The following is a 13,732-nucleotide window of genomic DNA, read 5'->3' on the forward strand; positions in this document are numbered from 1 at the left end:
CAAGGGACCCTATGATCATTTGCCACCACAAAGAATCTGTGTGTTGGATCATTCTGATATCCATACACCATAGCTGCTATTATGATATCCACATATACTTTGGTGGTTAGCACCACCTCCCATTGCAATCAAAGGTAATTTTCAACTACAGCATCTTCTTTCAGCCTTTGTGGACACCTCCACTGTGTCACTACTGCTGGCACCATCACCAATGAGCCTTTGCTGTAATAAGCACCACCATGCATAATCTCTCATTGCCCCTGAGCTTTTTCCTCTTGCTTTTTAAAATTATTATAATTATTATTGTTTATTGGAGTATAACTGCTTTGAGTCACCCCTTCAAGATGAAGAGCCCTGGATGGAGGATCTGACTGCTGAGTCTCGGACAGGTGCCCGTGTCCTTGCGGCCAGGACAGGAGAGGGACTGTCCGGCCTCTCTGGCAGGAGACAGTCCCTCCAAGACTCACACAATTTTTCAGCCCAAATAAGAAGGATGGTCAGAGACTGAGTGACCAAAACAAAGCTACACAAAACCCTAATAAATGCACTTGCCCCTGGCCCACTCAGTGTTCAGGATCCTCTTTGGGCTAATTTACAGGGATCCTAGGACAGTGTAAGGAGGGATCTAAATGTGGCAAATCAGACCCAAACCCGGGACTACCCAAAATCATTTGCCTCTCCTTCAAGTGAACAAGAACTTACTCTGCAAACCCATTTGAAGGCAATAAAAATGAGTATCAAAAGTTAATTTCCACATTAAAATCTTCTGAACACTTGTCTTATAACCAGCTGTTCTCTGTGAGTAAACTCATGCTGAGCTCCAAATTTCCAACTTGCTACAAATGTTTTAGACCTTGCTAGAAATTACTTCTGCCTCCTTTCTCTTCAGTTATTATTGTTCTTCATCTCTAAAACTCTTTCTATGTGGATCAAAAGTGTTCTGCTATTTTCTTTGAGCTACTCATGATCCCAGAAGTAGGCCTGGCCCAGTTTACAATAGAAAATCATTATACCATCCTGAGAAAAATTAAAATGAAAGAATTATAACTTCTTTCCCATATTGCCTCTTGCTTGCCTCTATTTTTCTGGAGTGACTGGTCTAGACGAATGAGGGATTGATCAGGGTTAGAACATTTCTGGTCAAAATTGGTCACAGAAAATCTGCAGTTCTTTTGTATGCTATGATTTGATGAAAATATTAAATGACTTTGTCTCAGTCTTATGGTAAAATTCTTAGATATGTGGGGTACCTTTTTCTAAGTAGCTCCTTTCCATATAGATATTGTTTATGTCTTCCTTTATAACATCTGTGGGAAAGAAAGTCTAATTAAACATATAAGGATACGCACAAGAAGTGGCAGGAGAAATTATACAGAAAAACACATCATTGTGAGCAAGTCCAAGAGACTTATTTCTAAGCCCATTAAAACATGTTTTACATGTGAAAGGGAGGTTTGAGTTACTGGCACATTTGAAATAAGATGGGCTCTTGAATCACATAGGCAGAGTCCAATCTCAGTGTTGCACTTACTATCTTTCGTTGAAAAGGAGGTGATGATAATCCCTATTTTGCATGGCTGAGAATGGAATGAGAATCAAGTATAAACACCTCATCTAATTCTTCCTCATGGAAGGCATTCAGCTAATGTTTATTCAATCTTTTTTCAAAGCCAGTGGATAGTAACCCACAGCCAACCAGAGGAAACTATTTGGGAAGGAAGAGAAGGGGTGGAAAACAGCATGGATATTAGGTTGAATTTTCCAGCTTCTCTGAGAGACAAGTCATTAAACATTCACTGTGTACCTGTTAAATTTCTAGCAGGATATTGGATCCAAAAGACACATGAGAAATGAATGAACAGATTCCTACTCCCTCCAAGCATAAAATCAAGTTAAAAAGACAGAACTTAAACTCAGGATCTAGAATTAGACAACAATTTTAAAGAAACTGTCGAACCACACCAAACAGTATGGACTAAAGCCCTAAGTATGGGAAGAGTCTGTATGGTTAAGGGAATCCAGAAGATTAGGTAACGTAAAGACTTATTTTCAGACTGAGGTCTCTACCAGAGGTATAGAATCTGGAACCCCTAGGGGAAGGTGTCATTGTGCATTCATAAGGAGCAGGGTTCTGTTGACTGGGGGCTAATTCTGCTCCTAATCAATCACAGTGGCAGGAAGAGCAAGGCCACATGAGCAATGCTGGTGAGTCTCTGAGAGGGATGTCTCCGCGGCTTTGAGCCCCCCAAATAAGGCAAACCACTCACCTTCGTGGTCGTTGACAGGAATGAGTCAGTCATTCAGGGCCACCACATGTAGATTTTATGTTATTCATACCAGTTGTTTTTCTTCTCTTTTCTCCCTTTAACCCACCTTATGCCACCACATCTTTTAGGATCAGATAGAGTCCCATTCATAAGACAACTAAGGCAACTAGGCGGGATAAGTAAGAGGGAAGAATTAAAATGCATATTGGCCCATTTTTGTGTCATACCGCCTCCAGGGAGAAGGCTAGCATGAGGTTTGGGGTTATCCAACAATTTCTTTGTTACCACATCAGTATCACTATTGTGTGGAACGAATGTTGAAAGCCTGCTCAGATTATTATAAAGTTTGAAGGCAAAACAGGTGAGAATGGAAAAACAAGAATGGAGAAATAGGACAGGGAAGTGGAGGATATGGAGAGCCTTGTTCCTATATCCTGTGAAGACTGTATTGTTAATGCCAAGCACTGCTCTCAGTCAAGCCCCTTGTCACCAACAGTACGTGTGACTATAGAAAACAATCGATTGAGAAATTTATCCAAAGCCTTGCTTTCCTGCACTCAGATCGTCCCAATAATCTTATTCAGCAAATCCATGCCAGGATTTGTGAATAACAACAAATGAACAGAAGTCCAAACGATTGAAGATCTTTTCTTGAAAGAATAATTCATTCAACATTTACAGAACTTAGACACTGTGCAAACACTCTTAGTGTCTAGAGGAAGAAAGATGAAAAGACAAAAATCCCACCTCTCATGGAGCTCAGTCTGTTGAGGCAGACAGTTGAGGAATACTCCTCCACTGCATAGGGGAGTATTGAGAGAGAGAGAGAGTGAAACAGAGCAACAGGAATCAAAGATGATTTTCAAGTTTCTGGTTTAGACAATTGGATGGTGGTTCCAGTAACTGAGACTGAGAAAACAGGAAAAGGAGAAGGTTGGGAAGGAAAATTATCAGATCAGCTTTGAAAACGTTGAGATGAAAGTGCTTGACAGGTGTCCATAGCCCATAGCTCATTGGATATTTAAAACTAGAGCCAAAGAAAGAAGTCTGGACTGAGAACATAGATTTTGAAATTATCCATGTGGAATAGATAAATTAAATCAGGGAATTATCATAAAAAGATGAGCAGAGGGCTGAGGAGGAGGAAGATAGAAAAAAACACATAAATATTTACAACACTAGGTAGCAAAAGAAAAAGACATCTATGGATCAGAGGGCAAGAACGGGCATCAGTTCTGTTACAATCGTGTTTGATTGTCTGGGTTTCTATTTCTATTTCTATTATTAGAAGACAATAACCGCCAAAGTGTCATTAGGAAAAGTAATGAAGGGGATTATTTAGTTTTCTTATGTTATTACAACTTCACCCAGGTGGAGTGCCATGTACTTTTCTCACCAGACATTTAGCTAGCTGACAGATAGGACTAGTGTATAATATTTAAGTTTCTCATTATATGAGTGTTTTTTTTAATAATTTTATTTATTTATTTTTGGCTGCGTTCAGTCTTCGTTGCTGTGCGCGGGCTTTCTCTAGTTGCGGTGAGCAGGGGCTACTCTTTGTTGCAGTGCACGGGCTTCTCAATACAGTGGCCTGTCTTGTTGTGGAGCATGGGCTCTAGGCAGGTGGCCGTCAGTAGTTGCGGCACACGGGCTCAGTAGTTGTGGCTCGCGGGCTCTAGAGCACAGGCTCAGTGGTTGTGACTCACGGGCTTAGTTGCTCCGTGGCATGTGGGATCTTCCTGGATCAGGGTTCAACCAGCGTCCCCTGCATTGGCAGGTGGATTCTTAACCACTGTGCCACCGGGGAAGCCCCGTAAGTCTTTCATTATACACTTTAGGTATGATGGAAAAATGCTGGGCCATTGATAGAACAATTAACTTACTATTTACCAGTTGACATTATACACTAAAATTAGGGGCAGTGAATTAGAATGAACCTAGAGAGGCCACCTTGTCCACCTGTGGTATCTATGCTTGGTTTTGAGGCAGTCAACATTTATTTCCTTAGATTAACTTGGGAAGCACAATGATCAAGCTTGAGAGAAATAATAAATATGTTGCATTACCGATATATTCAAAAAAGCCTATTTTGGGGGCTTTAATGTTGGGCCCAAACTGACAAGTTGAAATTTGACTTGATTTCTGAAAAGTGACTGCACAAATTAAAGATGGTGAAAGCTAACCCCATTTCCGGCCATGCTAATATAACATAGAACATGGGTAATAGTTGTCTTATGCTCCTCCCTAAGAAGGATGTGGAATGCTTGAGTTGTGGGTGCCCCTTCAGGCAATGAGAAGGGAACCAGAGAGAAAGGAGGCCATGTGATGAATTACTGAAGAAATGCTTAGTGACTAGCCAGAGGGGGTGGAGGTAGGCAGAAGGTTGTAATGACTTTGTAAATATGGGATCTCTGTCCATTAAAAGAGGACTTAGATGAATTCAATCAAGCTTCAGAGGGCAGAGTTTCAACAAACGGAAAGAAGGTAAAGGAAGGCAGTTCACGGTAGGAAAGATCTTACGAAACTATTTTCTCTCTTCATAAATGGAACGGGCAGTCCTGTGAGGCGGGGAGCTCCCCACAGCTGGGAGTGTTTAAGCAATGCGATGTTGCAGACGAGGGTCCTGGAGAGGGGAGATATTGAGTTAGATGACCCTAAAAGCCATCGTCATGCTGAGATTTACCCTTGTGAAATGATCCATTCAATTGCTTCATTTTCCCATGCTCAAAGCAATCCTGCTTATGAGAGATTTTTTTCTCCCCATATAGAGATGATTGGTTCCACAAATCTTATAATTCTTCTAGAGGATGAAACCTTTGCTGATTTTTTCAACACATCTCTTTCTCTCCTAGTAAGCATTCTCAGACTTAAATCCAAATGTTTCATCTACAGCTGAATAGTGAATCTTACTGAGCTGAGTGTCTTTTTAAAAAAATTTTATATTATTTACTTTTTATACAGCAGGTTCTTATTAGTTATCCATTTTATACATAATAGTCTATATATGTCAGTACGAATCTCCCAATTCATCCCACCACCACCACCACCCCCAGCCACTTTACCCCCTTGGTGTCTATACGTTTGTTCTCTACATCTGTGTCTCTATTTCTGCCCTGCAAACAGGTTCATCTGTACCATTTTTCTAGGTTCCATATATATGCGTTAATATATGATATTTGTTTTTCTGTTTCTGACTTACTTCACTCTGTATGACAGTCTCTAGATTCATCCACGTCTCTACAAATGACCCAAAATTTCATTCCTTTTTATGGCTGAGTAATATTCCATTGTATATATGTGCCACATCTTCTTTATCCATTCATCTGTCGATGGACACTTAGGTTGCTTCCATGCCCTGGGTATTGTACATAGAGCTACAGTGAATATTGTGGTACCTGAATCTTTTTGAAATATGGTTTTCTCAGGGTATATGTCCAGTAGTGGGATTGCTGGGTCATCTGGTAGTTCTATTTTTAGTTTCTTAAGGAACCTCCATACTGTTCCTCATAATGGCTGTATCAATTTACATTGCCACCAACAGTGCAAGAGGGTTCCCTTTTCTCCACACCCTCTCCAGCATTTTTTAAAAAATAAACTTCTTACCAAATCAAAACTATTTCAATTTGAGCAAATAAATATGAAGTAGAAAATCCTCTAAAATCTCCAGGAGTTCCAATTATTGATATAATGAAATCCTAAATCCCCAGGCTCCCCGATCACCTTTGCCTGTACACAGTTATCTTTCATCACACCCTTTGCTGGTACCCAGTGCTGCAGTGATGGCCGCTCTACCCCTGCAAAGCACACCTGGCATTCTCCCACCTCTACGCTTCTCCTTGGCTGTGTTCTTAGTTTCCATAGTTTCACCCACCAAACTCTTAACCATTTTTCAGATCTCTAGTTAAATCCTGCTCTGCTTAAGGAGTTCCTAGGTCCTCCCAATAGGAACTTATTTCTCCCTGCCTCTGTGCCCCTTGGCACTTTGCAACTTTCTTGTGTTATATGTGTGTATCTGCCCCACTGGATTGTGAAGTTGTGAATTCCTCCAGGAGAAGGACCATGGATTATTCATTCTGCTCTACTCCCTTCACCCAGTGTTTGGCAGATAGCAATTGCTGAGTTGTTAACTGAAACCAAATTTATATATATTCTCAATCTATGCAACTAAAACAAACCTCAAATACCAAAATATTCTTAAAACCAAACCTACACTAATCCTGCTTCTTTTTTGGCTTAAATATTTGGTTACATCTGAATGCTGGTGCCTTATAAATAGTTGCTCATCTCAGTGCACATTTTTCCATGGATGCTGCCTGTTAAAAGGTGAAATTTCACAAAACTAGGAAAAAACACTATTATTCCACAAACACCTATTGGGTGGCCACTTTGTGCTAGACACTGAGCTTAGTCCTGGGGACACAGATATTAATGATACCATCTGTGTCTTCAAGGAATTCCAGTCTAATGTGAGAGACCAGTATTTAAGGTTAGTGTGCAAAGGGTTTTGAGTGACATGATTGAAGTCTCTGGGAGGCAGTGGGGTACATTGGAGGAAGAGGCCACTCCTACCTGGAGGAGTCAGAAAGGTGCCAGTGAAGAGGTCACACAAGCCAAGCCTGGAAAGAAGACTAGTTATTGACAATTGTCTGGGGACGAAGATGGGGAGGGAAGGGTGGATAAAGAAGCAAGAGGAAAAGACGGGGGTTGAGTATCAAGAGAAGCAGGGGCCTTAGGGACAGGACAGAGTAAGAAAAGGCACCATGGAATACAGTCCTATGGCACCTTGGGGGAAACTCTAAGGCTGAAGAAAAAGTTGTGAGAGGCAGACATAGCAAGAGATGAGGCTGCACAGCCAGGCCTCCGAGAGTAGGTAGGCCGAGCTTAGGAGTTTGGACATCATTCTGAGGTTAGGAGAAAATCATCAGAGGTTTAGGTAAAGGAGTGACATGATCAGACTTTCATCTAGGAAAATTATTTCTGCAGAAGTCTGGCCATGGATAGAGCTGGCAGGGGGCCTCAGTGGAGGCAGGGAAACTAGTCAGGAGATTATTTCAAGAGTCTAGGTGAGAGGTGATGAGAGTCTAAAGGCAAAATGATGAAGAGGATGGATAAATAGGAGAGATTTTTCACAAAGCGAAATGCAGGACCTATCACTTTGAATGTCAGAGAGAAGTGGTAACAAGAAGAGAGGGATCAGGGTAGCAGGCTTGGGTGCCTGGGTGGATGGTGGTGCCAGCGACATGGTAAAAAAGGGAAGGAGGAAAAGGCCTCGAAGAGCAGGTGTTTGGGGGTGATCCGCACTCATACTCTAGCATCTGCCACTGTCTTAATGAAAGGTTTCAGAAGTAACCTTAAGGCATTTTAGCTAATCAGTTTGTCAACTTAATTATGCAGCCCACAATAATGTTATAGAAATGGCGAACGTAATGTGGGAAGTAGAATCCTGAGAATGTCCTGGCCATTTAGGTGGCTGTGGTCTATTTAGGAAGACAGTGGTATTTCATGTTGAGTGTTGCTGTCAATTTACAAATTTCTACTATTTAATTTCCATAATCACCCTGTCAGGTCAACATCACTCCCTCCTTACAGATGGGTCTCAGAAGTTAAATGTCTTGCCTAAGATCACTTGGCAAATCTGGGACAGTACTAGAGTTGACCACGTCCTGTGGCTCCAGGCCCAGCATGTTTTCCACATCAGCCTCCTGCCCTGAATGGCACAAATGTCACATGGTGAAAATGCTCCCACGCGCTACTCCCACAAAATCTCACGATTTCACAGTCCCACTGCACATCCCATAAAGGTAACTTCACAAGCCAGGCAGGGCGTGTCTTGTCCAACACTGAGTGCAGAGCAGGGAGGGGTCACTAAGGATTGAGTCTCCTTCATAGACCGATATTTGTGAAGTGCAGGCAACACTATCACCTTCCATCGATACAGCCAAGGACAAAGGGAAGAGAAGGAGGGGGCCGCAGACTGACAAAAGTTTGGGGCTGCCGGTCTCGGGGAGAAGGTCAGAATGACGTGCTGTGCTGAGAGTTCACTTTAGCCCCTCTGGTTTATCACAAGTACTTTGGGGGCACCTTGAGATATTTTGATGCCTACAGTGAGACTGCTAAGCATAGCTACCTGTAAACATACAAGCCCTTTCACATTAGTCCCAAAACTGCCTAGGTCACAGACCCTTCTCCTTGACAAAAGAGGACAGTAGCCTAGAATTTTCTATCAATTTTGGACACTCTTAATGCCCCCCTAAGTAATTTGTACCTTTAATCCTCACATCCTCTGTTCTCTCTACTTTCTCCAGTTAAAGAATTTAGGCAAATCCAAAGGTATTTCTCTTTATGAAAAGGCTTTAAGCCTTTGCTCTTTCTAAGTCCTGTAGAAATGAATAATGCAATACACAAAATAAATACCTTTTAATGTCATGAGCTTTGGCCTTTGCACACGGGCAAGATAACTCCCAGGTCGGGGCAGGATGGAGCCAAAAGATAAGTGAATCTTGCAGTTTAATCTTTCTTGGTTGTTTTGAAAAAAGCAAGTTGATTCAGTGCAATAAAGTTAAGAATTAATGTCCCTTGAAATAGGAACGCAATGGAACCTCTCTTCGCCTGTGGCTGCAGATGGACTGTGACATTTTCATGAAGAGAAACTCTAGACCCCTTTGGCTGTTTCTTAGCTTTCTTTTGCAGGTCTTTTGTCAGACACCATTTTACACTCTTGAAAATTCATAGTGGAGCTTGTGGCCAGAAATACACCATGACTTGGTGAGTATGATTCTTGAATGGTGTATGGTTTGGGATGGGGGAAGAGGCAGCTGAATTTGATGTGTGGATTAGGAGAGGGAGAGGGATAGGAGCTCCTGAGGGTGACTATGGAAGAAACTATAAAGCAGGTAAGTAGGACAAACAGCATCAAGCCAGGTAGACATTTCTGCTTTTTACATTTTTACCACTTGGGCAAGCAACTGCTGGTGAGTTCTTTCCTCTATATTTTAGTCCATGGTTAGCAAAAGGGATTAAACTCTCATGTCGACTGTGGTGGTTGGGTAGTAGATACTTGGAGGACTGTGTTGAGAAGAACTCTGAGGCCACACCTATGCCAGAAAGTGTTGAGATGTCCTGCTTTCTGTTCTATGGGGTCCAGTAGTTGATGAGTCTAGGAAGCTGGCAGTGAGCACTGGCTGACATTCCTGTTCATCATCATTACATTTCATGGAGGAACAAATCCTAGTTTAAAGGTGAAATTCTGGATCACCAGGGATCAGGCAGGGAAGAACTAGACCGACTGTCTCACAGTTTGTCACTCAGACTTCTGCCCTGGCAAAGCTGTGAAACAGGGAATGTAGTCTTTGGCACCTTTTGGCTCCAGTGTCCTCTGCAGGCTGCTCTGAGTCATGATCTAGGAAATGTTCTTTTACCCCTGATCTTTATTTTTTGGACAAAACCTAAATGTCTAATGATTTATTCTCAGAGTCTCGTGGTTTTCCCTAAACTGACAGTTTTTCTAACAACCAAAAAAAACTCATGAAAGACTCCTATGCATTAAGTCCCTTTTTTCCGTGCCTTCCATCAGCTCCTGCATTAGGACGTTTCTGGAGGTGACGCCTTAAGCCAAAGGAGTGGCTGAAGGTGATGTTGGAGGCACTAGAGCAAGCTGGTGGTTGGGGGTGGGGGGATCAGAGGCCACATGCAGATGCAGCCGCTGAGGGGCAAGATTGGGGTGCAGCTCGGTGCCTATCCTATCCTGTCCGACCCATAGGTGAAGAGCTGGTGGATTTCTGGATTCTTGCTGAGAAGATCCTGAGCATAGATGAGGTGGACATGGAAGTGAGAGACTACTACCTGTCCCTCCTCTTCATGCTGAAGGCCACCCATCTGCAGGAAAGCTCACGGGTGGTGACTCTCTGCAACATGAACATCAGTGAGAATTATAAAGCATATCCGAAGTGAAATCCCTGGGAGATATAAGAAAAAAATCAATCCAGTGTCTGATAGTCCCCAGTCTCTTGCCTTGCAGACTGCTACCCTCTCCATCAGGGATATCAGTGGGAACCCCAACCCTAAACAGGGAAGGGCTTGAGAGAGACCAGTTGTCCTGAAGCTGGTATGTGCCTGTTCCTGAGATAGTACTTGTCAGTGAAGGGTGGCTGGCAAGAATGAAGGGGAATTGGGACAGAGTAATTGAATAGCTCCTGCACTTCTAAGCCTGCATGGCATGTTTTTGTTGTTGGTTTGTTTTATTTTTCAGTTGGGATTCTTGAGAACAAACTACAGTCCACAGGCCAAATGCAGTACATGTGGCCTAGGAGCTAAGAGTGTTTTTGTATTTTTAAAGGCTTAAAGAAGAAGAAGACTGTGCAACAGAGGCTATATATGGGTTACAAAGCATAAAATACTTACTACTGGCTCTTTACAGAAAAAAGTTTGCCAACCCCTTCTCTAGAACATCAGATTCATTCAAATGTATTTATTTATTAACTGAGAAGGTGTTCCTAACCCAAATACAAATGTGTTCCAGAAGATTCGCTGTTTGGGCTTAGTCACACTCCTCTTTATTCATGTAGATAACTGAGAATTGATGACATTAAAATCAGGGCTAGTTGGGATTTTTTCAATTTGTCCAGTCCAAACTCTTTCCTTCAGTCAGATCTAACTTTGAGAAATCCCATTCAGAGGTACATGTTTCCTGTTCTTGAACATGGTTTTGTGTACCTCTTGCTTTCCTTTACAATAACTTTCAGTAGTCTGAAAAGTAACTTGAGGAATCCCACAGAACGGTTATTTCTCTGGGGAAGAAGGAAGGTAACCAGAAGAAGGGGTCACTGTGTGTTGAACAAACCCTAAAAACATGTTCACTATATATCTGACCTGTCTACACCCCAGGACACAAAAACATTTGGAAAAATTCAAAAACCTCACCATTCCACATCATTTTCATCCTTTATCTTTCTTTCCAGAGGCCCTTCTGAACCTTTCCGTCTGGCATCCCAACCAGTCAACCACCAGGAGGGAAATCCTGAGTCACAAGCAAAAAGTGGCTCTGTTCAAACTCCAGAGCTATTGGCTCCCAAACTTTTACACCCACGCTAAGACGATCATGGCCAAGGAGGAATCGTGCCAGGCTCTGATGCAGGAATACGAGACTCGCCTGTACAGTATCTGCTATACCCACGTAGGAGGGCTCCCTCTGAGTATGAGCATCAAGAAGGGGCACCACCCCCAGAAGCGGTACTCGAGCGGGAAGGCCAAGAGGAAGATGTGGCAGTTGACAGACCATGGCTCTTGGTCTCTGGAAGTGAGTACCAGCCCAGCTATCAACGCTTTGCTCCCCCAGGAGCTGTTTCCTCAAGGCAAGTTGGTTATACAAATGCCTTCCCCGAAAGAGACCTCTTTAAAGGAGAGAATTATCAGTTTCTGGGAAAAGGATATTCTCTGTGCCAAGAAGTCCAATGTGAAGAACAAAGCCAAGAGCCACCTCCACGTGGAGGGCCTCTCTGAGACATCATTCTTTACCCACCTGAGGACTGTCACCCCCATCATCAATTACTCCCCCCACATGACAATTAAGAAGGCCGTGGAGCAAAACCTCTCCTTGGGGTACAGCCACTGGGCCTTGTGTGCTGATGCCTTGCAGGGAGTCCCTTTTGGGACCACCTGAAGAAGCAAAATTTGAAAGTGGAGGTCCAACTCCTGGACCTATGGCAGGACCTGCACGATTTCCTCAGTGTCCTGATGAGTAACAGGAAGACTGGGAAAGCCATCTTTTGGCACATGCTGGGCAACCGGATCTGTGAGCTCTGCCTTAATGAGCAGATTGGTCTACGCCTACCACTAAAATCCCAAACCATCAAAGGCCTGAAGGAGCTGCTGCCATCTGGGGATGTGAACACCCCTGGATTCCCAGAGCCCAGAAGGAGATCTGCAATGCAGGCCATGCCTCACAGAAATGGGTTGGTATCTGGAAGATTAGGTCAAGACTGACCAAAAATCCTATCTGGTCATCTATCCTGGCTAACTTAATGATATAACTACCCACACAACACTTTCCATACTGAAGAGTTGGTTGATCACTTAGGAGCAAGTTATATAAATTCCCAAGAAGCAGCCAAAACTCCAAAGTAGGACGGAGGCGGAGGAGTGGTCTTCAATTCCCCCTTATAGGGAGTCACCCAAAATTGTGAACCTCGGACTGTTCTATTGAGGGAAGTTTTAAGAACTCTGTTCTAAACCTCATGTACTGAAATACAGGGTCTCTGTTCCCTAGACTAGCCATCACGGAAATGGCCAAATCGGAGGGTTTATTCTTTATTATTATTATTATTTTTTTGCGGTACGTGGGCTTCTCACTGTTGTGGCCCCTCGCGTTGTGGAGCACAGGCTCCGGACGCACAGGCTCAGCGGCCATGGCTCACGGGCCCAGCCACTCCGTGGCATGTGGGATCCTCCCTGACTGGGGCACGAACCCGTGTCCCCTGCATCGGCAGGCGGACTCTCAACCACTGCGCCACCAGGGAAGCCCGGGAGGGTTTATTCTTATCCCCAAACAGTAGACAAAAGCATGGGACTATCCTGGAGACACAGGAAGTAATAGTTTGATGACTGTAAGTCAAGATCTTGGCAGAAAACAAATGGTGGAGCCAAATTGGTAACAGATGAGAGCTTAATAAAAAGGCACTACTTACAAAGGAGGGTAGGGAAACCACAGGGATACCCCGTGCAATACCCCAGGGCCAGTAAGGGTGGGCCACCTTCATCACTCTTAGGCCTGAAGAGTGGAAGAGAGGGAGCAGTTACCAGAACCAGGGGATAAAGAGCTGTGTAGAGTGGAGCACTGGTCAGGAGCTGTGACTGTCAGTAGAGGGACGTCTGGAAGGATCGGGGGAATAGGTATTCCAAGCTCACTCTCCACCTTTTGTTTCCCTTTTCCTACCAGCTCCGGATATATCCAATGAGAGGTCAAGGGAGTGTGTTAATGTGTCCATACAGGTTAATTTCCCCAGGCACAAGCAGGGTGAAGAAGGGTAGAGAGTGGATCTGGAGGGCAATGGCTATAAACAAAAAGCTATTTGGTGCATTATAACATATTTACCTGATAAGCACACTCACTACCTCCTTTGGGCTTCTTAGCACCTCCAAGCAGCAGACAGGGTAGTATTATTGACACTACTATACAACTGAGGAAAATGAGACTTAGAGAGGGTGTGTGGATTATCCCAAAGTCATGCAGCAGACTAGCGGAGGAATCAGGGTTAGAACTCAGGAGTCCTTGGCTCTAAATCCAGCACAATTTCTAATGCACCTTAATTATCCAGGGTTGCACATCTGGGCAGTGTAGGGATGATATCAGTCCAGTGGGTCCACAGCCAAAGCTGTTTGCACAGTTCTCGAGTAGTAGAAGCTCCAGAGAAGTCCTCCCTCCCCTCCCTTCCCCACCCTTTGTAGAGGCATTTGGGGCTAAAGGCTTA

At 43.5% G+C, this 13,732-nt stretch overlaps 1 protein-coding gene across 1 annotated transcript; it reads left to right on the top strand.

Moving 5' to 3' along the window:
* Nucleotides 1–3,020: 3,020 nt before the first annotated feature.
* On the top strand, nucleotides 3,021–12,295 carry RGSL1 (regulator of G protein signaling like 1). The gene is given in 6 exon segments (XM_089895587.1): nucleotides 3,021–5,118; nucleotides 8,958–9,032; nucleotides 9,879–10,188; nucleotides 11,225–11,893; nucleotides 11,896–12,155; nucleotides 12,158–12,295. Coding segments are annotated over 6 exon segments (1,698 nt in total). The 5' UTR covers nucleotides 3,021–4,872.
* The last annotated feature ends 1,437 nt before the right edge of the window (nucleotides 12,296–13,732 follow it).

Source organism: Delphinapterus leucas, chromosome 1, assembly GCF_059928025.1.
Source record: "Delphinapterus leucas isolate spDelLeu-1000000601 "Yukka" chromosome 1, BTC_Dleu_Yukka2, whole genome shotgun sequence".
Taxonomy (NCBI): domain Eukaryota; kingdom Metazoa; phylum Chordata; class Mammalia; order Artiodactyla; family Monodontidae; genus Delphinapterus; species Delphinapterus leucas.